General features: G+C 39.6%; 1 protein-coding gene across 1 annotated transcript in view; it reads right to left on the minus strand.

Annotated features, from left to right (window-relative positions):
- The window catches only part of LOC140482872 (CAP-Gly domain-containing linker protein 4-like), a 276,546-nt gene that overhangs the window by 173,439 nt on the left and 76,237 nt on the right, over positions 1 to 26,870 (minus strand). Inside the window, exons 4-6 of the mRNA XM_072580592.1 lie at positions 25,358 to 25,451; positions 23,612 to 23,773; positions 19,937 to 20,055 (exon numbers count right to left, since the gene is read on the minus strand). Coding sequence (XP_072436693.1) covers positions 19,937 to 20,055; positions 23,612 to 23,773; positions 25,358 to 25,451 — 375 coding nt within the window. The remainder of the gene's footprint in view (positions 1 to 19,936; positions 20,056 to 23,611; positions 23,774 to 25,357; positions 25,452 to 26,870) is intronic.

Below are 26,870 nucleotides of genomic sequence, written 5' to 3' on the forward strand. Positions count from 1 at the left end.
CATCTGTAGTCCTCATTTTTGCCAAATGGTGCCCATCCCTCTCTAAATACCTTGAGGATGCTGGTGGACACAGTGTGCTTTTTCTGTAAGGGCACCCCAGCATGAACACAAGCATGGAAGAGTGGCTGTTAGGAACTAAAAACCCCTCATGGCCCGCTGCCTGGACCTGTGGATGGCTACCTTTGCCAGGCAAGAAAAAGGCTGCTTTTTCTCTCCAGAGATCTTTTTTTATGTACCTCTAATAGCTTGTTGATTTAATTTTTTTCCAATGTTTCTAATTAAATAAAAAATTATAAACACTGCCCATTGGGGCAGTGAACAACTAAAGTTAGGAAAGGTAGAGAGAGAGGGGAGAATCCAGGTCTTAAATATTATTAATCAGCCTAGTCAGGGATGTTATAACACACCTTTTCAGCAGTTGGGATTGAACCCGGGCCTACAAAGTCCAAAAATTATCACCTGCTCTCAGTCCTCTGCGAAGTTGTTCTGTTTTATCTTTAAAAGGATCACATTTCTGACATTGACATAACTCACCTCTTGTCTCCCCACTGCTTGCCTAATATCTACAAGACGCAAGTTAAGAGTGTGATGGAATATGCTGAACTTTCCTAAATGAGTACAGCTCCATCAAGAAGATAGATTCAGAACAATGCAGCATGTTTGACTGGCACCATAATAACCACCTTCAATACTCATAACTTTTATCATTGACACACAGTGGCAATAATGTGCACCTTCTTCAAGAGGTATTGTAGCAACTCGTCGCAGATCTTTCAACAGCATCTTCAAACTCCACAACCTCTACCACTTGAAATGACATTGGCAGTGGAGCCTATATTCGATCCTTCCAGTGTAGAAGTCGTGTCCAACCCTAGTAAAACAGCATCCTGACTATTCTAACATCCCAGCTACCACTGATCATTGGCAGAACCCTCAAATCTCAATACTTCAATGATGCTCAGGTTGAAGTCACAAAAGCTCAGCTTGCTGCCATGAACTGAATTGAATCATTTATTGTCATGGACATTCAATATAATAAACAGTGAAAACCATGCACCATGGTCATTCACATTAACTTAAAAGAAAATAATTTTAAAAAGTAAGTTGAAAAGAGTCCAACTTTTCTGCTCTATTGCTACAGACTGCTCTGGGCTTCCTAGCCCAAGTCATGCCACCACCAGAGACCAGCTCCAAATTCCCAAACTCAAGCCATGCAGCTGACAGAGTACCCACTCCCAGCTTCCCAGCCCATGCCATGCTGCTACTAGGGGCCCACTCCATGCTAACGCTCCAGGCTTCATAGGCTGACCAACCAACTCTGTAGCCATGCTGTCTCTGAAGATGCTTCAATAACTCGGAGTCCATTGAAGCTGCATTCCCACTGAACAGCTGTCTTCATTAGTTAAATCTGAGCAAAAAACGGGAAGAAGGACAAAGAAAAAGAAAAAAGAAGCGGACAAGCCCGGGCACAGGAGCTTGGACGCTGCCTTCTCCGCTGCTATCATCTTGTGAAAAAAATGAATGCCATGAATGCTCAGATGCTACCATCATGGCTGCACATACCAGTTTTCAATGCGTTTGCATTAATTCACAGTAGTCCCGCAATTTGTGCTCTACAGCTGTTCTACAGTAGTTTCACTGGCTCGCTAATGCCTGAACCTGCTCGCCTCTCTCAGGAACACACAATGAGTCAGAATACAGGAAAGAGATAGAGTCCTTGGTGTCATGGTGCAATTAATAACAACCTCCCTCCCAATGGTGGCAAAACAAAGAAATGATCATTGTGTACAGGATGAAAGGAGGAAGACACGCCCCTATCTACGTCAACGGAGCTGAGATGGAGCGGGTCAAAAGCAACAAGTTCCAAGGAGTAACAATAACCGACAATCTGTCCTGGACTTCCCTCGCGGGTGCAATGGTCAAGATGGCACAACAATGCCTCTTCTTCCTCAGCTGGCTCAGGGAATTTGGCATGTCCATAAGGACTCTCAACAAACTTTACAGATGCACCACAGAAGGGTGCCCAGGACCGTAAGAAAGTACAGAAAGTTGTGTGCACAACCCAGAGCATCATGGAAGCCAACCTCCCATCCATGGACTCCATTTATACTTCTCATTGTCACGGAAAGGTTGCCAACATCATCATCCATCCGACCCTGTTAGTGCTCTCTTTCAATCCTTCCCATTAGGCAGTAAAAACAGAGCTTGAACGCATGCACCACTAGGTTCAAAAAATGCTTCTTCCCTGCTGTTATTGGACAGCTGAATGTACTTTTCTAACTTCAAATAATGATGATCTTGTTTTGTGCACCTCCAAGGCAGTCCTAACCTTCTATGCCTCATGCTGTCTAATGACCAGTATCCCCTTGTTTGCTACGATCAGCCCATACTGCTTGCAAAACAAAGCTTTTCACTGTAATTAGGTACTTGTAACTACAATAAATCAAATAAACAAATCATACCAGTGTCAGTATCCTTACTATTGCCTGTCGTCTGCTGGCCAGCCTAAACTGCTGCTAGGAGAAAGTGAGGACTGCAGATGCTGGAGATCAGAGCTGAAAATGTGTTGCTGGAAAAGCGCAGATCAGGCAGCATCTAAGGAACAGGAGAATCGACGTTTCGGGCATCAGCCCTTCTTCAGGTTCCCAAAATGTCGATTCTCCTGTTCCTTGGATGCTGCCTGACCTGCTGCGCTTTTCTAAACTGCTGCCACTCATGTCAAGATGGTGTAGCACAATGAAGGGTCTTTGAAAGGTTAGTGCTGCCTAAAGCTGTGCTACCAAACTTTCTGCATTCTCCCCCAACAAATGAACATGTTGTAGCCTCAGGGGTAGCACTGCAGAGAAAAACTAGGCCAGGAGAAAAGCACATAGAACACAGGTACAACTGGAATGCTCACGGTGAGTAATTGATGATTTATGAAACATAGAATGGGTTTATCTGATTAAGTTATTTGCAATGCTTGTTTAGTGGCAACGTTTTACCCATGTTGTGGCCAAGATGATGCAATAATGGTTGACAACAGGGGATTGATATGAAATGAGGAATTGGGGCTATATTCATTTGAATTGGACGAGGTGATCATAGCCACCCCAGACAGAAAGGGAATGTTTTGGTTGTTTCCCTCCACATTTTCTTCTCCTTCTTTTCTCCTCAGCTGCTCAAAATGTACCTAGATCTGTACCTTCATTCCAGCAGTTGTGCAAGGTGTGGTAAACCAAAATGACACATGTTCTACAGGGCACTTCCAGAGAAGTCCAGGCAGCAAAAAGATCTCACTTAAGTAACTCCAATGGTCTACTTAATGATATCCCACGTGAAAGCATGGATCTCATTATATATACCAATTGCCCTAAATATTCATTACCCTAGATATTCAAAAATAGCCCTTGTCTGCTGATGTCAATTTCTAATTTCCCATGATGACTCATCTGTTGCTAATACAAAAGACTAGAATAAAGGCATCATATTGGATAGCAAGAATTTCTACAAATACCTAAAAAAGAAGAAAGAAAGGAAAGTGAGTGTTAGTACTCTGTTTTACTGCATTACACAGCTGACTGAAGCCTTGGTGTTTCTGATAGCAGCAGAATAAGATTTGAAGCTCACAGGAACTGTAGTCTAAGACTTTGCTGACGCCCTCACCAATGTCTCCCTCTGGCTCCTTGACGTGATCTCATTGCCTTCGTGAAGCATGAGCTTCAACTTCATTACTGCACACTGATGCATGTTCACAAACATAGCATCTTGAAAATTTTTGTCCATTTGTTCAAGTCTTTGCCCCTACACAGCAATTGAGAGGCTGGTTTCTTAGATATAAAGGGTTTTTTTCATTTACATAACTCATCAACACCTCCAACTTTCATCACCACCAACACCTCCATGCTTGATGGGCAAATTACAATAAAATCCAGAGGTCAAGTTATGTCCTCATCAAGTAGGCCACTGGTATTCTGATGCAACAACAACTCTACAACTTAGACAGATCCGGTACCTTCTACAATAAGCATTCTGAAACATAATGGTTTGCAATAGTATGCTGCATAACTTTGCTCTGAAATCAAAACAACACATTAAGTCTCCATTGTTACAAGCAAAAAGGGAGATGTGCATTGTGGTCGTACAACAAAAATAAAAATATTTTTCTCCTTGCTTGACTGCAATGTGCCAATGACAAGAGTGAGAACCCATGTAAGCAGGAGTTGTCCTCTCTACACATGCTACGAGAAGGTTGTTTTTTGATGGTAGCAAATTACAATTAAGGGCTTTCAATGTGGCGAGTATGATGGTAGGACAGAGGATTGGGAATATATTAGAAACTAGCAGGGCTTAGTTAACTAAAATAAAAGGGAGAAACCAAATTATGAGAGGACAGGTCATGAAGTCTTCGAGTCATATAAATATATAGCACGGAAACAGGCCCTTCAGTCGACTCGTCCATACCAATTAATCTAGTTCCATTTGCCAGCACTCGGCCCATATCTCTCTAAACCCTTCTTATTCTTATACCCATCAGATGCCTTTTAAATGTTTTAATTGTATTAGCCTCCACTAGTTCCTCTGGCTCATTACAGACATGCACCACCCTCTGCATGGAAAAAGTTGCCCTTTAGGTCCCTTTTAAATCTTTCCCCTCCCACCTTAAACCCTATGCCCTCTAGTTCTGGACTCACCCACCCCAGGGAAAAGATCATGTCTATTTACCCTATCCATACCCCTCATGATTTTATAAATTCTATTAGGTCACCCCTCAGTCTTTGACTCTACAGGGAAAACAGCACCAGCCTATTCACCCTCTCCCGATAGTTCAAACCCTCCAACTCTGACAACATCCTTGTACATCTTTTCTGAACCCTTTCCAGTTTCACAACATCCTTACTATAGGAGGGAGACCAGAGTAAGAAAGATAAAAATAGGCCTCCACAAGTATATAAAAGAAGTGGAATTTAAGTAAATGTTAGATGTTTCGAGGATGAGACTGCAGAATTAATAATAAGGAAGTATATCAGACTATTCCAATAATAGAAAAGTGAATTCCCTGAGGCTTCCAGCCTCAATCTCTATGATTCGGTCCCAAATATTGAGGTCCTCTTCTTAATAGCCCATCCCATGAATGCTATGGGCTTCCCATCTTCCCTGGTGCCCACCCAAATGGTCTACCTGAGCCTGTGCCTGCCTAGTATATGAGATGAGCATGTCATGTGTGGCTGTACACTGCACTTCTACCTTGAATTCAGATGTTTCTGCCAATGAGAAAACCATACACCCACACTCACCCAGTCTCGCCTCATTGTCCCGTTTCCACCTATGCTTTACTGTATTCCCACCAGACAACTGTCATGTCTCCATCTCCACAGGACTCAATTCCATAGTTACCAGAGTCTCCTTCCTGCAGCAGGGACTCCCCTCTCCCCTCACACCTTCCCCCCCTACCCCACCACCCCCACCACACACCACCTCTGATCCCATCCTGTTTAGTTTCTGTGGATAGACTGGAACTACCAAACCTGACCCATCCCCTTGCATGGTAAAAATGAAGACTGCAGATGCTGGAGATCAGAGTCGAAAAGTGTAATGCTGCAGGAGCACAGCAGGTCAGGCAGCATCCGAGGAGCAGGAGAATCAATGTTTTGGGCATAAGCCCTTCATCAGGAATGATTCTGTCCCTACCCACAAAAGAGTAGCAGCTTTTCAAATGCTACCTGCCAGTGTGTCCTCTGAGACATGTCTGTGCTTTCGAAGTATTCTGCAACTAGATTGGAGAGGCACCATGATGGTCATGAATAGCTGGCAAATATCATATGCCAATGACTGTGGATGAGGCATGTATGCAACTAATGCCCATGCATCATGCCCTGAGATACTGTTTGGTATTGAGCAACACAGATTCATTGCAGCCAGTAGGAATCCAGGTATCCACTCTGATTTCCATGTTGAGGATTCTTAATGTCCACCTTGTTCAGTACTTGGTAAGACAGGAAGCTGATATTAATGAGGGGAACTGCAGCATTAACATGGCATTTAACAAACTATAATCAGTAACACCTATTGAGGAACACTTTTTGCTATTCAGCAAATGCATTAAAGGATGCAGCAAGTTGTTCACAACTTGAGACAGACCTCAACAGATTTCTCATGTGATTCTTCCATAAATCGTTCCATAGCCCATAGGCTCCTGTAAGACTGCACTCAGTCTTAAAATTGTGCTGTTCTCTTAATGGTATGCATGCATGCTATTGTCATTCACTATTCAATGGGTGATATTGTTTCAACAAAATGCATTGTTCTATCATTTGTTGTTGCTGAAGTAGCCATTGTTGTTCTATTTCTGTTATTAGGTTGTGTGCACCTCTGGTCTGACAGTTGATGTGTTCTGCTATACAGGTGCTGCATTCACCTTTTCCTGGTCAGCCCCCTGCAGTTGAGGAACAGCTTCTGTACTTGTGTGTAAGTGCCTGTGATTGCAAAGATATATCTGGTAGTTCACTTCCATTATATATAATGGAGAACTAAAATGAGAACTACTCGCAGGTCCAAGTTCCACTTGAGCAGGCTTTTGTTGAGATCGTTGAATGTTTGCACGTCACTGACTCTCCAATGTGCAACTCTAACAATGGTTTAGCAGTCCTGTCAAAATGAAATTTGGCTTTCTGCTGTTTCGCCTTGATTATTTCACTCACACCTGTTACTACTTCAGGCTTCAGGAGCTTTTTGCTATTGGATGACTGGTACAGCAAACTTTCCATGTCTTCAGTATATGTGTTTCTCCACTCGAAAGTTGTCTTGTGTAGTGATTGGAATGAAGGTCAGGTGGAGCTCAATGACAAGGAGATCCTTGACTGGGGTTGATCACCTGGGCCGATCAGGGAGCCCTGGGCGACAGATATAAATAAGAGATTCAGAGACTAGGGACTGGCTCTGAGCTGGCTGGTAAGAACCCTTATATTCTGCACATGTAAATAAAGGACGACGTGGTGACAGAATACCGGCCTCTGTGCAATTATTCCACTTTATTTACATGTGTGAGGAATTTAATTTCAATTCCTTTACGATTCCTTTGATGATTTTCACTGTCATCTCAGTCTTTCAATTTGAGTTTGGATAGTGTGAAGATGGTGTGTGGTGTTCCATTTTTCAATCTTTCAAGGTGAAACTGAATTCCACACTCATGAACTGATGGGCATTGTTGCTCCTGACAATGTTGGAAATGGCACAACAAAGTTGGCTTTTTTGCCATTCAACAATCAGAATGGTAGTCAGTGAAGTCAACTGGTCCACCTCCCAGTAGTCAGTCTACTCTAACAAGATATTCATTTCCTGTGAGTGTGATTAGATCGACTCCCAGCAAGATCTGGATTATCACGTTCTCCAGTTTGCTTGGCTTGGTACTTATTACATGCAGTAAACTGACAGATATGGTTCTTAATTTGTGTTTAGGCCAGTAGAAGTTATCTCTTGCTTTCTTCAGACTTGATTCAATTCCTGGGTGGCTTACATGGATGTGCTTCAGCAGCGCTCCTCTCAAATCCTTCAAGATAATTATTTTATTTCCTTTGGACACTATGCAGACTTGAGCATCTTAATTCATCTCTATATTTCTGACATGCCCATACAGCAACAGGTGTGTCCTTGATGCTCTCTGGTCATCGTTATACCACTATTTGCAGCAGTTAGAGATTTGCATCTTGTTGGATAGCTTTTTTGATCAGAGCAAATTGCTTGCCTGTTACATTCAGTGCCTCTGCTGGATTGGTGACATCCAAAGCACAATGATCTGCAATTTTGCTGCTCAGTTTAGTGATGAATTGAAAACCTTCAACTCATTTAAAAGAATCTTGAATCTGCATCTGAAATGCAGTAACCTGCAAGAAAATGGATTCGTGTTGGCAACTGGGATTAGAGAAGGCAGCTAGATTTTTCAGGTGGCTTAACACAACAGGATGAATGGTCTCTTTACGTGATGTAATTTTTTTGATGATTCTTCTATAGCTCAGAAATCACTGTATGAATACTGATGAACCAATGTCTTTCCTTTATAAGCTCGGACCCTAAAATCTGCACCTTTGTTCTTTACAACAGAACAAGTTGGATCTCTGGTGAGTTGTTTCACAGTGCTTTTACAATCCTTATTTGTTCGCATTTGTGTTCTCTTAATTGTTCAGTGCTGATCCCTCGAAATTAACATCCGCAATACAAGAGATGCCAATTTCAATGGAGTTCTTCGGAAAGACAAATAAAACACATGCCTGAATATGGACTCATCCTAAATCTATGTCTTTGTAAATCCCAAGATGCCAAATGGACTTCAGGGAATAATAAAGCACAATGATAAGTAGGGATAAGCAGCAGATGAGTACTAGTGCATGCATTATTAGATAGTCATACTTGGTGTGCAAATGAAATCTTTATTGAAAGAGGAATGCAAGGCAAGATGCCTGAATCGTTGATCTCCATGGCCTTTCATATAGCCATCTTTATGTCCTTGGTGGCATGTCTGTTTAGAAGCAAGATTACCTGCTTGTACTCTCCTTTCTATTGCGTATCCACATCTCCTGTGTAAAAAGTGAAAATAAGATAATCTGTGCAATTTGAAAGATTTTTTAAAATGATTCAGGCAGCTTAACACCCTATCCACATTTTTGTCAGAATGGAGAGCCTTTCACCATGGCAAAAATATCAGAAGAAAACTGGGAATTCAAGCCCTGTCAATGAAACCAGCATCTCTCATTTTACAAAGATGTGAACAAAGTTCACATATGCACAATTCCTGGAGGCAGCAAGCCATTTAAATGATCAGCTGCCTCCACCAAAATTAAGTTTTGGATTCTCTGGTGTGCGGAAGTCAGTGGGAAAGTTGATGAATTTGGAACAGGTCTAATTGCAGTGCATTTCTTAAGGATGGTCAAGAAACCTCTTTGGACAGGTAAAGTACCCTTTTGGATCTATTTCAAGCACATCTTTGTTATGCTAATGCATTTTGGTGAAGGTACAAAGAACAAAGAGAACATAGAAAATTTACAGCCCAGGAAGAGGCCCTTCGACCCTCTAAGCCTGAGCCAATCCAAATCTACTGTCTAAACCTGTCGCCCAATTCCTAAGCATCTGTATCTCTCTGCTCTCCACCTACTCATGCATCTATCCACACACATTTTAAATGAATCTACTGTGCCTGCCTCTACTACCTCTGCTGGCAACACATTCCAGACACCCACCAGCCTCTGTGTAAAGTCCTTGTCGTGTGTAAAGTCCTTGTCGTGTGTAACCCCCTTAAACCTTTCACTTCTCACCTTGAAAACGTGACCTCTTGTTATTGAATCCTTCACCATGGGAAAAAGCTTATCTCTATCTACCCTGTCTATACCCTTCATAGTTTTGTAGACCTAATCAGGTCCCCATTCAATCTCGTTTTTTCTAATGAACACAAACCTAACCACTCAACCTCTCTGGTGGCACTTTCCATACAAGGCAACATCCTTGTAAACATTCTCTGCACTCTCTCCAAAGCGACCATATCCTTTTGGTAATGTGGTGACAGGTGTTAGTGAAAGTTCTCTTTAGGAGACATAAGGTCCATTTTAAGGAGGTGACATATACTTCGCAAGATGTTGTTGACTTGCACACTGAGCTGTTAAGTTTGTTTGCAGGTGTTTTGTCACCATTCCAGGTAATATCATCAGTGCACTTCTGGCAAAGTATTGCTGCTCTATCACACTTGCTATTTATGGGTAAACAGCAAGTGGGACAGAACACCAATGCTTCACCAGAGGCTCACTGATGATGTTACCTGGAATGGTGACAAAATGTCTGCAAACAAATGTACCAGCTCAGCAAGCAAGTCAACAACCTCATCCACAAGCTGAGCTACAAATATTCCCGAATACTCTGAACTTTGCAAGAAGTAAGGTGCACTTTGTGACAGGTAAACTACAAATTGTGATTATACAATTAGGCATTCATAATCTCATTGGGACTGTCAAAGCCATCAAGGTAATGTCTAAAAAAATGTTTGAAGCATTTTAATGAGCTGCATTACCAATTTTCCAAACTATTAAACTATTGTAAAACAATGTCAAAAAGTGTGGCACTGGAAAAGCACAGCAGGTCAGCAGCGTCTGGGGAGCAGGACAGTTGATGTTTCAGGCATAAGCTCTTCATACTTTCTCTCAGTTATTGTAAAAACAATACCTATCAAATCAGCATTTTAACGGACAGCTCTAACTGCTTGTGGAATGCAAATGCTTGTTTACATAAGAATTTAATACATATGAATTAATTTGTTTTCACAAGGGATTCATGAAAGGAATTTTAATATATTGAATGTCTTTTTTTTAATAAGTTTTTTTTAAAATTGTGGCATCACCATAACTTTATCTTCTGTCAGCATGCCTCTTCTGGTTTGCCCTCGGCAGACATCAGGTACATTGGTGAGGAAAGGGAACAGCAAAAGGTAGCTGTGGGGTGTATAAGCTGTCTTAATAGGATAAGGGCTATAAAAGACCATAAGGAATGGATGGATAACATAGACTGGCAAAGGGGGTTGGGTAGATACAAATACACATAAAAAAGGGAGTATCAGGGATAAGGTGAGGGCTGATTGGCATGGGGGCATGACAGGTGACAGGGTGGATACAGAGTTATAGGTTGGCATGGAACATCTGGGGGCCAGTATGATGGAAATTAGCTGGCATGTTTGAGCAATGGGAAAGGAGAGAAGCATTAGCTACAGGGGAGAGGGGAATATGTGTTTTAAATTTGGTTTTATATTTTTACACTTTCAACACAGCATTGCAGCATCCCACAAAAGGTTTTCCACCCAGTCAGTCTCTGGAATTAACAACCTTTCTTTCTCTTCCAGCCTCCCTAATCAAACGTTCAAACTAGTCTGTCCATGTAGACTGAAAATGGAAAATTGAGGGGTAATTTGTTTTGGGTTTGGGTTCCTTGAGCTGGGACTTCACCCCGATTTGCACCTAAAGTAGAAATCTGGCGCAAGTATCATAAGATAAAGAACAATCAAATGGAGCAGGGAAAATGGTAGGAAAAACGGCAGGGAAAACAGATTGATTCTGGATTAGTGGTGCTGGAAGAGCACAGCAGTTCAGGCAGCATCCAAGGAGCTTCAAAACACAATGATGTAAGTCCATGGAGAAAGTAAGATATGAAGGTGCCTTACATTCCTGATAGAATGTGTGACAGAAGTTGAAGCAGCCATTAAACATGTGAAGAGAGGGTAGCACAGTTGTTCAGTGATTAGAAATGCTGCCTCACAGCGCCAGGGACTTGGATTCGATTCCAACCTCTGCATGAAGTTTGCACATTCCCCCCATGTCTGCATGGGTTTCCTCCCACAGTCCAAAGTTGTACAGGTTAGGTGCATTGGCAATGCTAAATTGCCCAGAGTGTCCAACGATGTGCAGGCTAGGTTGATAAGCATTAGGAATGCAGGGGTATACGGATAGGGTAGGGGGTGTTGGTATGGATGAGATGCTCTTTGGAGGGTCGGTATGGACTTCATGGGCTGAATGGCCTGCTTCCAAACTGTAGGAATTCTATGAAAGTAAAACCTGCAAGAATTGATAGATTCCAGCAGAGATTCTCAAACTTGGAGGAGAAGAACTAACTGGGCATCTCCATCACCTGTTCCTGAAAATCTGGGACAAAGAAGAAAGCCCTGCTGATCTCAGAAATGCTGCTATTGCCATTGTCTTCAAGAAAGGAGACAAAGTAAACTGTGAAAACTACCGAGGAATCTCCTGACTCTCCATCACCAGTAAGATCATCATCTGAATCCTTACGAGGCATCTTTTCCCAATCTCTGAGGAAAGCGTTCTTGAAAGCCAGTGTGGCTTTTGATCAAACCACAGAACTATGGACATGATTTTCACTGCTTGGTAACTCCAAGATAAATGCCAGGAAAAACACCAACCACCCCACAAGGCCTTCATCGATATAACCAAGGCTGTTGACTCAGTCAATCGAAAAGGCTGTGGAGGACCATGTCAAAGGTTGGCTGTCTTTCTCCTCCATAACAAGATGTTCAGGAAAGTCCTCAACAACAGTACTATAACAGAATCTTTTGAGGTCAACACAGGGGTTAAGCAGTGATGTGTCATTGCACCCACCATTTTCTCCACCTTCATCGCCATTATTCTTCACCTTGTCAAGAACAGTTTTTCCAGTAGTGTGGACATTGTCTACAAAATGGACTGAATCTTTTCAACCTCAAACAGTTAAATTTGAAAAAGAAATGACAAGGACCTTGCTTGTGGAACATCACTATGTGGATAACAATGTCATCTCTACTCTCGCTGAAGAAAACCTTAAGCATTGCTTAATAGATTCTAGCAAGCACAATGAGGAATTGGGCTCAGCCTCAACTTCAAGAAGACTTAAATTCTTTACTAACCCATTCTATGTAAAGTTACAGATCATCACTCCATTAAAATCAATGGAGACATCCTCTCAAATGTGGAACATTTCCTTTACCTGGGAAGCTACCAGTTACATCAATGCTGTCTGATATAGATTCTCATATCAGCTGGAAGGACAGGAATACTAACATCAGCATCCTTGAAGCAGCTAAATAACACCAGCAGAGGCCATGATCATCCAAAACCAACTTCAGTGGGCTGGCCGTGTGCTTAGTATGCTTGAAGTTCGACTACCAAAGCATATCTTCTTTGTCCAGCTTGAGGAAGATACTCAAATGAGAAAAGGACAAAGGAAGCATCTGAAAGATTCTCTGAAGGCTTCCATATGGATGTCAACATACAGGAGACCAGAAGAGACCGACTTGAAGGAAACTCCTGCATGAAGGGACACAATTCTTTGAGAAAATCCATAAGCAACAGGAAACATGGAAAAAGAACCAGAGAAAGGAATGTTAATGAGCTGAAGGCCAAGGACTACTTGCATCTCCCAAAAACACTTGCCAAATGTGTGGTCAGAGATGCATCAGCCACATAAGAATGAACAGAACCCACAACATTTTCTAAGACAATCATACTCATCAGTATGTAATTGCTGAAGATGATGATTTTTTTAAATTCTTGTGCCACTGATCATTATATTTAGTTGCTCTTCTGCCTTTTCCCACTGCAGTTGAGAAATTTGTCTCGATTCCCATCAACCTCAAAGAGGAAATAAACCTCCTTCTGCTGCTGAGTTTGAGTATTGTTACATTAGAAAATCTAGAATTGCTGAGTCAAGTCATGCTATCTACTATTCAAAGGAAATCGAAGTCCTCATCTCCTCCTGCTAGATATTACCTTGAAGTAGAGGGTGGCCTATCCGACTTCATACCCTTTCAACTGCTAAATTGTCAATAGGGAGTATGGTTTTTGCTTGCAGCTTGCGAACCACATTTAAGTCAAGCCAAGCCACAAAAATACAAAAATGAGGAAGGTCCATGGCAAGTGCTCCAAGTAAATGGAATAGAACTCCCACACATTGCCAATCCACTACACAACATTGCATATAAGAACATATCTCACTCCATTTTATCCAAGCATGACCCAAGAAATTGAAACAAACACCAAAGAGATTTTACGGTTTATTTCATTGGGGTAATACTCTAGATTTGGACCCACTTTATCTTGTAGTACAGCGAGGATGAAAAATCGAGAATCTACCAAAAAAATCATTCTCCAGTTAGTGAAGAAAATGAAATTCTGCATATTTTCTGGTTCTATAAAATGCTTTGCTGTTTCTTTGCAGTTTATTGATGACCTCTTGTGACAAAAGCATAGTATTACAGTATTTTTATACTGTGAATATCTTAACAGTCTTGTTGGCTTAAATGAATTTTTCATCCATACGATGGAATTTTGTGCCAGCTTTTCTCAAGTATCCCCCAAAAAACTGCAAAAAGATCAGATGCAACACAAAAAGAGAATTTGAAGACAGAATAAACATTTCTAACCTCACTTGATGTTGTTCATTAGTTGTTTAGATTCAGATTAATACAGTCAATTGATGCTAGTCACCTTATGTGACTAAACTAATGTGAAGCATGTCAGACCAAAGCTTATTTTGAAATTTTTTACATTACATTTTGCTTATTGTGGAAGAAGACATGAAAGCTGGAGAACTCAGGAAAATAAACGTTGATGTCTCGAAAACAGTCCACATTACAGAAGAGGAGGTGCTAGAGGTCTTAAACAGCATAAAGGTAGATGATTCTTTGGACCTGATCAAAATGTATCCAAGGATATTGTGGGAAGCTAGATAAGAAATTGTGTGGCCACTAGCAGAGATATGCCAGAAGACTGGAGGGTGGCTAATGTTGAGCCTTTAGTTAAGAAAGGCTGCAAAGAGAAGTCTGGGAACTATAGACCAGCAAGTCTGAAATCTGTGATGGATAAGTTGTTGGACAATATTCAGAGACACAGGATTTACATGCATTTTTTAAGGTAAGGACTGATTATGGATAATCAGCATGGTTTTGTTCATGGGAAATCAGGTCTCAAACTTTTGTGAGTTTTTTCAGCATGCGGCCAAGATAGATAGATGAGGGCAGAGCAGTAGATTTTGTCTGTATGGACTGCAGTAAGACTTTTGATAGAGTTCTGCATGGTAGACTGGTTAACGAAATTAAATCATATGGGATTCAGGAAGAGTTTGCAAATTGGGCGCAAAATTGGCTTGACGGTAAGAGACAGAGGATTGTGGAGGAGAATTATTTTTTGGACTGGATGCTATAACCAGCAGTGTTCTGCAGAGATCAGTGCTGGGTCCACTGTTATTTGTCATTTATATAAATGATTTGGATGAAAATATAGGAGGCATGGTTAGTAAGTTAGCAGAAGACACCAAAGTTGTTGGTATAATAGACAGTGAGGAAGGTTATTTAAAATTGCAAAGACATCTTGATCAATGGGACCAGTGGGCCAAGGAGTGGCAGAAATGAGTTTAATTTAAATAAGTGTGAGGTGTTGCATTTTGGTAAGACGAACAAGGGCAGGACCACAGAGTTAATGGTAGGGCCTTCAGGAGAGTTGTAGAACAGAGAGACCGAGGCGTTCAGGCACATAGTTGCTTGAAAGTTGCATAACAGGTAGACAGGATAGTTGAGAAAGCATTTAACATACTTGCCTTCATTGCTCAGACTATTAAGTATAGGAGTTGGGATGCTATGTTGAGTTGTACACGATATTGATGCAGTCACTTTTGGAGTACTGTGTACAGTTCTGGTCGCCCTGCTGTAGGAAGGTTATTATAAAATTGGAGAGGGTGCAAAAAAGATTTAAAAGACATTACTGGTACTGGAGAGGTAGAGTTATAAGGAGAGATTGGGTAAACTGGGTCTTTTTTCACTGGAGAGTAGGAGATTGAGGGATGACCTTATTGAGGTTTATAAAATCATGAAGGGCATAGCTAAGTTGAATAGCAAAGATCTTTTCCCTAGCAGTGGGAAGTTTAGAACTAGACAGCATAATCTTAACATGAAAGGAGAAAGATTTAAAAGGGACCTGAGCGGTAACTTCTTCACACAGAAATGGTTCATACGTGGAATGAACTGCCAGAGGAAATGGTAGATTCAGGTACAACTACAACTTTTAAAAGATATTTGGATGATATATGAATAGGAAATGGGCCAAACGCATGCAAATGGGTCTGGTTTAGTTTGGGAAATTTGTTGACATGGATGGGTTGGACTGAAGGATTTATTTCCATGCTGTATGACTCTATGACTATAAATAGAATTCAAGAATCTAAATGTAGTCATTTAGTGTAATACCAACCCAACTGGCCAGAATGTCTTCTTCCATTCTCCACAGTTTGAATTTTTCCAAAACGTGAGCTAAGTTCCATTTACCCATCAACTATGTTTTTGTTGACCTATACGAAACATGTTAAATCCCATCCTTACTTTCAACTCTTCCCAGCTTTTCACACCTCACCCCATTATTGCTGCAAACTGCTCCATCTCAAGATGTTTGTTCCCCTTCCAAATCCATATTTTAATTATTCAAGCACTGACAGTCATTTAGTCAACTATCTTAAACCTGGAATCTGAAATTCCCCCTCTATTCCTCTCAATTTCCCTTTTCTCCTTTAAAATCTAACTTTCCAACTAAAGTTTTGGCATTATATCATAGCATTTCTTTATGTTTTTCTGTGCAAATTTTGTTTGGGAACGTTCCTTGAAGAGCTACGGATCATTTTAGTTCATCCTATTAAAGCAAGATATTGTTATTTTAAGTGAACTATGAAATTTATTAAAAATACTATTTTTAATTATAGAGTTATAGAATCATAGAAATGTACAGCATGGAAACAGTGCCTTCGGTCCAACTCATCCATACTGACCAGATATCCCAAATTATTCTAGTCCCATTTGCCAGCACTTCGCCCATATCCCTCTAAACCCTTCCTATTCATATACCCATCCAGAGGCCTTTTAAATGTTGCAATTGTACCAGCCTCCACCACTTCCTCTGGCAGCTCACTCAATACATGTACCACCCTCTGCGTGAAAAAAGTTGCGCCTTAGATCCCTTTTAAATTTTTCCCCACTCACCTTGAACCTATGCTCTCCAGTTCTGGACTCCCCCACCCCAGGAAAAAGACCTTGTCTATTTACCCTATCCATGCCCTCACAATTTTATAAAGGTCATCCCTCAGCCTCTGACACTCCAGGGGAAACAGCCCCAGTTTATTCAGCCTCTCCTTTTAGTTCAAATTCTCCAACCCTGGCAACGTCCTTGTAAACCTTTTCTGAACCTTTCAAGTTACACAACATCCTTCCAATAGGAGGGAGACCGGAATTGCACACAATATTCCAAAAGTGGCCTAACCAATGCCTTGAATAGCCACAACGTGATCTTCCAACCCCTATGCTCTGACTAATAAAGGAAAGCAAACTGGGCATCATTCCCAGACTTATCCACCTGCCATACATTTATCCAAAGCAGAAGGTTGGGAGACCACCTATTGTGGGATAATTAATGAACACTTTAGTGCTTCACTCAGCTTTAATGGTAACTTGTGTCCTATTCATCCCATTCCAATATCAGACTCTGTCAGTCTAATTTATTCCTGATGAAGGGCTTTTGCCCGAAACGTCGATTTCGAAGCTACTTGGATGCTGCCTGAATTGCTGTGCTCTTCCAGCACCACTAATCCAGAATCTGGTTTCCAGCATCTGCAGTCATTGTTTTTACCTCACCACCTATCTCTGACTGTTCTATTAACAGTCACATCCAGCTCCAAGGAGCATTGCTGTTGGAGACTGGATGCAATCAATGCAGTAGCCACTGCTGCTGGAGACCTGTCAGCCAATTAATAGCTGACAGTTGGTACTTCCTCCCAAATGGGGGCAAAAGACTTGAGCCAACAGATCAATGCGGCAAATGAATGGTGAGTTTGCCGCTGACACCCAGAACAATGGGAAGACATCCCCCATCTTAAAATCAAGCTAACTGTGTAGAATTCACCCCGTAATAGTCAAATAACTCACATAACACTGCACCCTGCTGTTGCTGCAATATTAGGAGAGGCTATAGAGGTTAACTTTCCCAGCATCCTACATCATAGAAACTACTCAATTATCAGCAAAGATAGTTGGTCAGGTGCAGGGTTCTAGAAAGAAATAAGAAAGCCCTTCCTAAAATTTTTACCTTCCCACTGTGACAGCAAAATTAGAAATAAGTAATAAATGCTGGATGACAAAAATCAAGAGTATAAATGACAGCATAATAAAGACTGAAACAGTCTATTTTTAATATATGCAATTCTTGAGAGCTCTGAGATTTGTAACCCCTACATTCTGCTTTTTTGTTGATATTTAATGGTGCTACATTCTTCCAAAGAAAATCATCATTAACACGTAATTGGTGGACTGCAGAAGTTCCACTGTTGCATCTCCAGATGTCTCTAAGTGTACATGGGAGTGCCAGCTAGGGAGGAGAGCTATGCATTTGCTAGCAGCAACATTCTATCAACATGCAAGTACTTCTGCAAGCATACCAGATGATGGACAGTGATGCAAAGACCTTCTGCCACACAAGACAGCGGTCCAGGCCTTTGCCAGAAGTACCTGGTGTCCAGAGTATTCAAACACCTGCTACACTATAATGTGCTTCAAAACTGGGGAGTAATTTGCCCCAGGGTAAATATCAACTGAGTATTACAGATCGGAATAAATCCTTGGCACAAAACAGCTACATACTAAATTGGCTGTTTTTGTGCATTATAACTTGTGAGTTAAATTTTACTGTGTATTGGAACTGTTTTGAATCACCCCAGACAGAGGAAATGATAGTGCCCTCAATCTGATCCCATTGACGATATAAGTGAAATAGTTAGTGATATTAATTGGCAAAAATGTTATTTTAATCCAATTTAGACTAATTTTATAACACTGAACAATTATGTAGATAAAGATAAAAAAGCAGCACAGAACTCTTTTAATTTCTTCAGATACGGATAACTTCACACTACACAGCCTGCACAGAACCAAAGGGTAAATGTGTTCTTATTGTATTATAAAGATTTTCCCAATTACTCAGGTCAATCCTTTATTCTTCAATAATTAATAAATTCTAATAAATTTATGTTGCATATATTACATTACAGAGTAAAATGATGCCATAGTCCTACTGGACTATAGGGCTGTTTTCTCATTCGAGGAGTATGGCTGGTGGTGGCTTAACCTGAGGTTCACCATATCTCATGTGAGGGTTAAAAGTTGAGAGAAACAATCTTTCATAGTAACCTCAGCCAGTGCAGCAATACTATACTGTTGGTATCACTCTGCATCGCAAACCAGCCATTCAGATAAGTGAGTTAAGTGACCCCCTATAGAATATCACGTGTGAAATAAAGAATACAGGAATCAGAAAAACAAAACTAGAGTTTAAACAAAGAAGTGTAAGTAAATAGCTATCTTTGATACTATGACACAATTTTAAATTTTGCAGCAGGGTAAGGGACATAGAATGAAATTTGAGAGGTCCACTTGCTCTTGCTCATGCCCCTGTTCTCTTAGCTCACAGAAGGGGTCATATGGAGATTCGAGGGGAGCTCCACCAATCAGGATTATAGACAGAACATATAGCAGCAGAAGGATAATGCCCCCCTGAAGTTGGTCACAATCACAAGTTTACAAATCCTCCTCAGACTAGACCACTTTCAGTAGAATGAGTGGTTGCATTCAACCACTCCAGTCCCAGTAGCAGACCTTTTACTTGGGCTGCCTCATTATGAATACTGAAAACATTCAAAATTTTTACCCAGTTGAAAATAAAAGTGAAGCAGATGTTTGGGTCATGAACAAGCTCAATAGCTTGCTAATTAGAAATTTTGAAATTGTCGGTGAAATTGCATATATGAAATCCAGCAAACAAAATCAGATCAATCAATTTAAATTATATTAGTACTCCAGAGCAAGTAAATCTTCAGAGATTTTTTTATTTCTATTAATAAGTCAGGCCTCTTTAATATTTTAACAGTTAATCACAGAAATATTGCATTTAATATCTTAAGTTAGAATATTGATGGAATAGTGTTAGTAGAAGGACATTTAACCCAAAACTAAAATATATGCCAGAAGCCAAAAAAAAATGTTCCACCAGTTAGAATAATTTGACATAATTTGCCTCTCTGAATACATTTACATAAAGGATGCTTTCCTCCTGCCCACAGGTTCTCCATCCTCTACTACAGGCAATTTTACTGACATTATATCTCTGGTTCTTTTCCTAAGAACTGTGTTTGAGGTGTGAAGTGAATTGTATATTGCATTGAAGTAGACTGTGTTGTCAAAACACTCCAGTTCCATTTCATGTTATTTTTAATGAATGGCTAATCTCTAAGTGTTCCAATTAATTTATTTTTGAATAGAGGTTTTCATTTGCATTTTCTATTTAAATTTAAATACAAATTAATTTCTGAAAACTGGGTCTGTTAATTTTAAAATACTATAGTTTCTTACCCTGAAGACAGGATTGGCTCCATGTTCCAATAAACATTTCACAGCTGACAAGCAGAGGTTTGATGCTGCAATGTGCAGAGATGTTCCAAAGTTGAAATCGCTGCAAGTGGCATCCACATCTGTCAATACATATAGATTAAATGATTTAATGCGTTGTCAGTAAATATTAAGTTTTATTTGTAACCAAGTTTTATCATTAGATTTAGGTCACTATGGCTATGAAAAAAACGTTTGTCCCACTTTGTCATCCAACCTCAGCAGTCAGACATTGCATGCTACATTGTGAGAATAATGTACATTAATTTAAATTACAGAATGTCATACCTTCCTAGAACAGTATGACCTTCAGCTCTAATACTAACCATTCTGTGCATTGAGTGAGATTGTTAATTTTCTGGTAAATTATAAATAGTTTCACTCTAGGCTTGCACACAAAATTGAAATAGCTAAATTATATACAAGGTTGGACACTATTTATGAACTTCAGCAAGCAAATACTTGCAACACATATTAGGTTATGCTATAGAAGATGAATGGATTCTTCACAACAATTGTCACATAGTACCACATACAAATTCTAATCATAATAAAATGTTGCACACTATCTTTAATTTGGTAAAGACAAACATTTCTATAAACAATAAGCAAAAAGCAGATTGAACACATTGGTCACAGATGATCTAATTAAGATCATAAAACCATAAGATGTAAGAACAAACGTAGGTCATTCGACCCAGCAGAGCTATTTTTGCATTCAATGAGCTCAAGGCTGATCTGATAACCGAGCTCCACTTTCCTGCCTTTTCCCCAAAATCCTTGATTCCCTCGTCGATTAAAAGTATGTCTACCTTAGCCTTGAATATAAAGACACAGCCTCTACAGCTCTCTGTGGTAAAGAATTCCACAGATTCACTACCCACTGAGCGAGAAATTTCTCCTCATCTCTATCTTAAACGAGCAACTGTTTATGCTAATATTAATGTCCTCTGGTATTAGATTCACCCAGAACAGAATTAGGCAGGTCACCTGAGTTATGGACCTTAAGGTGATATAAATGTTGTAGTACAAATGGAAAAACAGGTAATAGTGAACATGTAAAACATGACGTAGGTCCGAGTAGATGTAAGAACTTTTTTTTCATTCATTCACAGGATGAAGGTGTCACGAGTTAGGCCAGCATTTATTACCCAATCATAATTGTCCAGAGGACAGTTAAGAGTCAACCACATTGCTGTGGGTCTGGAGTCACAGACCAGGTAAGGATGGAAGTTTTCTTCCCTGAAGGAATTAGTGAACCAGATGGTGTTTTGTTTCCTGACAATCAACAATAAATTCATAATCATCTTTAGGCTCTTATTTCCAGATTCCTTTTTATTAATTGAATTCAAATTCCACCGACTGTCGCTGTCGAATTCAAATACTGGTCCCCTGAACATTACCTGGGTTGCTGGATTAATAGTGGAGTGATAATACCAGGAGGCCATCGCCTTCCCTTAAGGCAGCATTTCAATGAAAAGCAGGGCATTTATCACTGGTGCTCTGGCCAATATTTATCAGTTGATTGACATCACAAAAACAAATGATCTGGGCATTATCACACTGTTGCATGTGGGAGTTTTTTGTATACAAATTGGTGGTTGTGTTTCATACATTACACCAATGAATACTTATCAAAAAGTATTTCATTCACTGAGATGTCTGAGTTGAGAACTACTACATAAATACAATTCTTTCTTTTACTTCGTCACCAGAAGAAAGCAGGAATAATTTGGCTATGATTACTAATCATAGAATGGAACATTGGTCAGATGAGCTATTAATGTGACCAATTGAGCACAAGGATACATGTGAAGGGCACTTGACTATAAGAACACGTTGTAATGACATTTTCAAATCAATGATTCAGAGGTGGAAATCAAGCTTAGGTTAGGTCAATAGTTCATAAAAAAAACAGTTGCACCAGAGAAAAATTCAGAGAAGAATGCACAGGTTAACTCTCATGACATGAGAACTAAGTTATAAAGAAAGATTCATGTAAGCTTAGTAGGCATTCTGCCACTGAAGAAAGAATGTCAGAGGTTTAGTACTACAGAGCACAAGAAACTTGATTTATAATTGGACATTACTCGCATATTCTTTCTCAACATTTGAAAAGATGTTCAACCTCAATGTACAAAATCTCAAAGATGTTTCTCAATTATTTGAGATATCCATCTCTTTGAAAATTTATATGTTGGATAGTCTGATGATCTTTACCATTATTGCACAAATTGAGACTTGTTCTAAAGGTATATGCATAGGTCTTTTTGACAAAATGCAGCATGAAAATATCAAACATCACCAAGAACTTTTGTACCATAATATGACAAAAAAGTGGCTACAAACCATATTTGACCTAAGAAAAACAAGATGAGGGAAGTTTCAGCTTTTGTACAGGTTTACATGTCTCAACCTTTGATGTAATACAATGGCGTTTGTGGGGCATTGTAACCTTAAAAACAAGGCTTAGGTCAGAGGTAAGGGTTGGACGTGTGTTAGAAAAGGAAACCAGCCTCCAACCTACTCACTTCCAGTTTTATTTGAGGTGGGATGGGGTCATGAAACTAAGGCATTCCCTGAAGGCAAAATATGAGTCTGCTTTATTATGAAGCTCTGTGTCTATTTTATTCATTATTTGAAATTTAACTCTGGCTGGATTTCATCAGCCTCAAAAAACCCACTAGCTAAACCAAGACAAGACTAAATCAGACAGTACATGCTTTTCCATTGACTAAATGGATTCAGCATGGACAATACACTCTAGCACATTAGTTCGTCTCACTCCCAACAATCGCCCGCATTAGATTTTCAGCTTCCAGCCCTCTCCCAGGCTTCTGTTCTTTGACTTACATTCCAAGCACCAGTCAATCAATCAAGTTATTTTCACGAAAGGCCAATGACTGAAGTAAATCAACTAAACAATGTTTCCTTTCACTGGAAGGAACATGAGATGACACACAAAACCTCAGATTTATGAATTCCAGAGATACATGTAAATGGAAAATAATCTTTGAGAAAAATAAGAAAGAATTTAATTATTGTTTTATTTGAGAGCAAACAAAATACAATGAGACTACTGCTATTTTCAAACTTTCGTTTTTAGCATTGTTGTAGTTAATTAGGTGCCAAGTATATTCTCAGCTTGGGCGGCACGGTGGCTCAGTGGTTAGCACTGTTACCTCACAGCGCCAGGGATCCCAGGCTCAATTCCTGCCTCGGGCAACTGTCTGTGTGGAGTTTGCACATTCTCCCCGTGTCTGCGTGGGTTTCCTCCCAAAGTCCAAAAATGTGTAGGTTAGGTGCAGGGCTAAATGTAGGGGAATGAGTCTGGGTGGGTTGCTTTTCGGAGGGTCGGTGTGGACTTGTTGGGACGAAGGGCCCGTTTCCACACTGTAGGTAATCTAATCTATTCTCCAAAACTGTTGGGAGCATTTTATACTGCATTTAATCACAATTTTGAAAATAAGGATAATTGTTTACAAAAAAAGGACAATTAATGCCAGTCCTTTACATATCCATAATGTAACGATTTCACTATTTCTCTATAAAACTTGTTACAATTCGAATTTTACAAGAAAAACAAGGAAGGAAAGCCAACATATATTTCCTTCTAAAACTAAGTACATGATGGCTTACCTCCAACATTTGCATCCTTAAGAACTACTCTTATTAGCTCAGGAACATCAAAATAAGCTGCATAGTGCAAAGCATTCATATTTGTCCAGCGGCTACGAAGAGTGACATCAGCCCCCATTTCAATCAACTGTGAAGCAAACTTGGCAGCAACCTCTGCATCTCCTGGAAAAATAAAAATGTAATTCAAAAAGAGCACTCTGGAGTGATAAGGTATAGTACAAATGATATATCACCATGAAGTAATATAAAAAGTTCCACTGGTTTTCAAGATACATTGGGGGTGCAGGGCAATGTTCAGTCACAGTTAGTTTAAATTTGCATGGGAAGCTATTGACCACAGAAATTTTATTCAATAAAAACATAAAACAAAACAATATTTTCTTAGTACCTCTTGGGATATCTTCAACTGAATATACTGCCACAGTACTTATGCGTTCAGATCATTGGGTCTAGCACAAGAATTATGCCCTTAAGGTAAACAAAGTCTAACTTTAATCCCTATTTTATCCCTAACATTAAAAAAAACTTTTCCCAAAATGTACAACTTCCAACTGTCCATGAAAACTAATTCTCTTGTTTTATGTTATTTTGAACTGTGAAAGCGTATGCAGGTGACCTAGTTCCAAGACTTTGCCAATATGTTTTTCAGTACCGCATTGCAAGTTCTAAACATATCAGCAACTTTGAAATAAAAAGACTGGAAAAACTCAGCAGGTCTGGCAGCATCTATGGAGAGAGAAACACAGTTAACATTGAATCTTCTCAGGAACTGAGAAAAGATTAAATAAGAAAATTGATCATGCAAACCCACTGCATGCTCAAGAAAACAAGAAAGCAACTGTAACAATTCCAACAGTCTTTAGTATTGGATTTACGTACTTTATCATAGACATGTCTCGACATGAAGTGACTTTAAGAAACATTAATTTGATTATCAAAATGGCAGGTTTTAGGATTGATTCATGATCAGTCCACTAAATAAAATTAGGAAGACTGGAGAGACCACAACAGAACCAATGACTATATTTTCACATTTGATGTAAAATGTTTTGCCAAATGAGATTCACAGCAATTGAAGCAATTTTTCTCACATAATCTTCTTCGCTTCACCACTTATACATCCTGGCTCTTCAGCATCCTTCTCGCACATCCAAGTACATATCAGGTGAGATGGAAATGCTCGCCACTGCTGGGACCTTCTAGTACTTACATTGCAGGCCCCATTTTCGAAGCTCAGCTGCTCATTACTGCAAGCCAAGAACTGTTCTTCACACTGTGATACTCCATCATCGTCATTGAAGAAATGGTCCAGAAACAAAGCTTGCTCCTTGGTTCACAAACAGAAACCTGGAGGAGCTGATGGACGGATGATGGAAAGGAAGACAGTCCTTTTCATGCTGACCAGTGAATCAAAGCAGGTCATTCCTCCAGACACAGCCAGCTTGGACTCAAATAGAGGCCCAAGTCAGTGACGTGTCCCAAAATAAAAGCAACAATCAGCAGTGCAGGTTAAAAATTAATGATCATCTGCACTCCAGCAGGTTGAAGCCATATCTCCCCTACGCTAATACACTCTTACAGTGCAACGACTCTCATAGCAATCATACTGGTTCCAAAATAGGAAATACTCCTGAAGGGACAGGATTGTAAGAGGTAAAAGCTAAGGGAAAAGATAACAAGGAAAGAAGGTGAAAAAAATGCTAATAAGTAACTCTACTAAAAAGAAAAATATGAAGTACAACTCACCAATTCCTTGAGCTCCAGCTTTGCAAGTGTAATGTAGCAGTGTCATATCTGTCAATCCATCTCTGTCATTCACATGGCATCCCCGACTCAGAATCTAAAGCAGTATTTCCAACAGAATAATGAATATTTGCTTTCTATATTTAATTCTAAACAAAAATTGATAATCCACAATGAATTGAGATACATGGGATCGTACTCAAGACAATCCTAACTGTAATCAGACAACATGTGTGCTTCATAAAAAGGAATTTGCTTGACTTTCTTTGGAAGAAAATCAGACAGTTTTCTTTACAAAGTCACATGCTCTGACTCAGGTAATTCTGATATTCATTGCATTATGGTGATCTAGCTTTCTGAACCCAGAAAAACATTCTTTTACTAGCTTCTATTCCCTTTAATTTCATTCCTGGAGTGCCCCATTGCTACCATGTACCTGGCACAAAGGCTCATGCCATTCACTGTAACTCAACTATCCTCAATTGTTTCCATTAGTTTTTAAAATACCACACGAGGTGCACACCACACTCATACAGCTGAGCACACACCAGGATGAATTAATCACCAATGTCCACAAATTGCTATCTTTCTCAAACTTTCAGAGAAACTAACAGGTATATTTTGAACAAAAAGTGTTGATTTTTTTACTTCATTTAATGACTACCGTATCACAATCTAACTAAATCAGAAGTCAAACAACATCAGGTTATAGACCGGGGGTAAAGTCAGGACTTCACCTGACGAAAGAGCAGACCTCAGAAAGCTTGTGATTACAAATAGATCTATTGGACTATAACCTGCTGTTGTGTGACTTCTGGCTGTGTCTATGCCAGTCCAAAGGTGGCACCTCCACACCAATCTAACTAGAAATTATTTCGTGTATTTTTTAAATGTCCTTTTCAGCAATTTAAAGTCAATTTATTTTCAGATATCATTTTCATGTGTATTAAATTTTCTGTAAAACAAAATATTTTTTTAAAATGCACCGCCTTGTGAGGTGTTTCATGGCAGATTTTGCATTTAGTGATTTGCAAATAAACGTGTGTAGAAACACAGGAAGGGAGGTGGTAGACACTTGAGAGGTATATACATGTGAGTAAATAGCAACAAATTTTATCAAAAAGAGATATAAACAAAAGGTGGTAAGAAAGGACATTTCATTTGAAAGTTAACAGATCCAGGATCCGATTCCATGTGATCTGACATCTCTATAAAATAACTATTTTTGCACATGCTCAACTACCCCTATATATTTATTTTGAATTTCAACTCATTCATCTCTAATCAATGATGTGCATTAGGGACACATTCAAAAAAACTGCCATCAGGAAAGCTTTCCTTTTTTTTTATACTCATCCCACAAAAACATTTTTAAGTATTAATGAAATACAATGCAAATCTCAGAGGATAATTTACAATAAAACATTTTAAAAATTGGAAAATAAAACTAGAAAAATTACATTTTCCATTTTGTGCCTGAAAACCTGGTTGCAATTTTGAAGAGTTTCCGAGCAAG

The sequence above is a fragment of the Chiloscyllium punctatum genome, chromosome 11 (assembly GCF_047496795.1).
Source record: "Chiloscyllium punctatum isolate Juve2018m chromosome 11, sChiPun1.3, whole genome shotgun sequence".
NCBI classification, from domain to species: domain Eukaryota; kingdom Metazoa; phylum Chordata; class Chondrichthyes; order Orectolobiformes; family Hemiscylliidae; genus Chiloscyllium; species Chiloscyllium punctatum.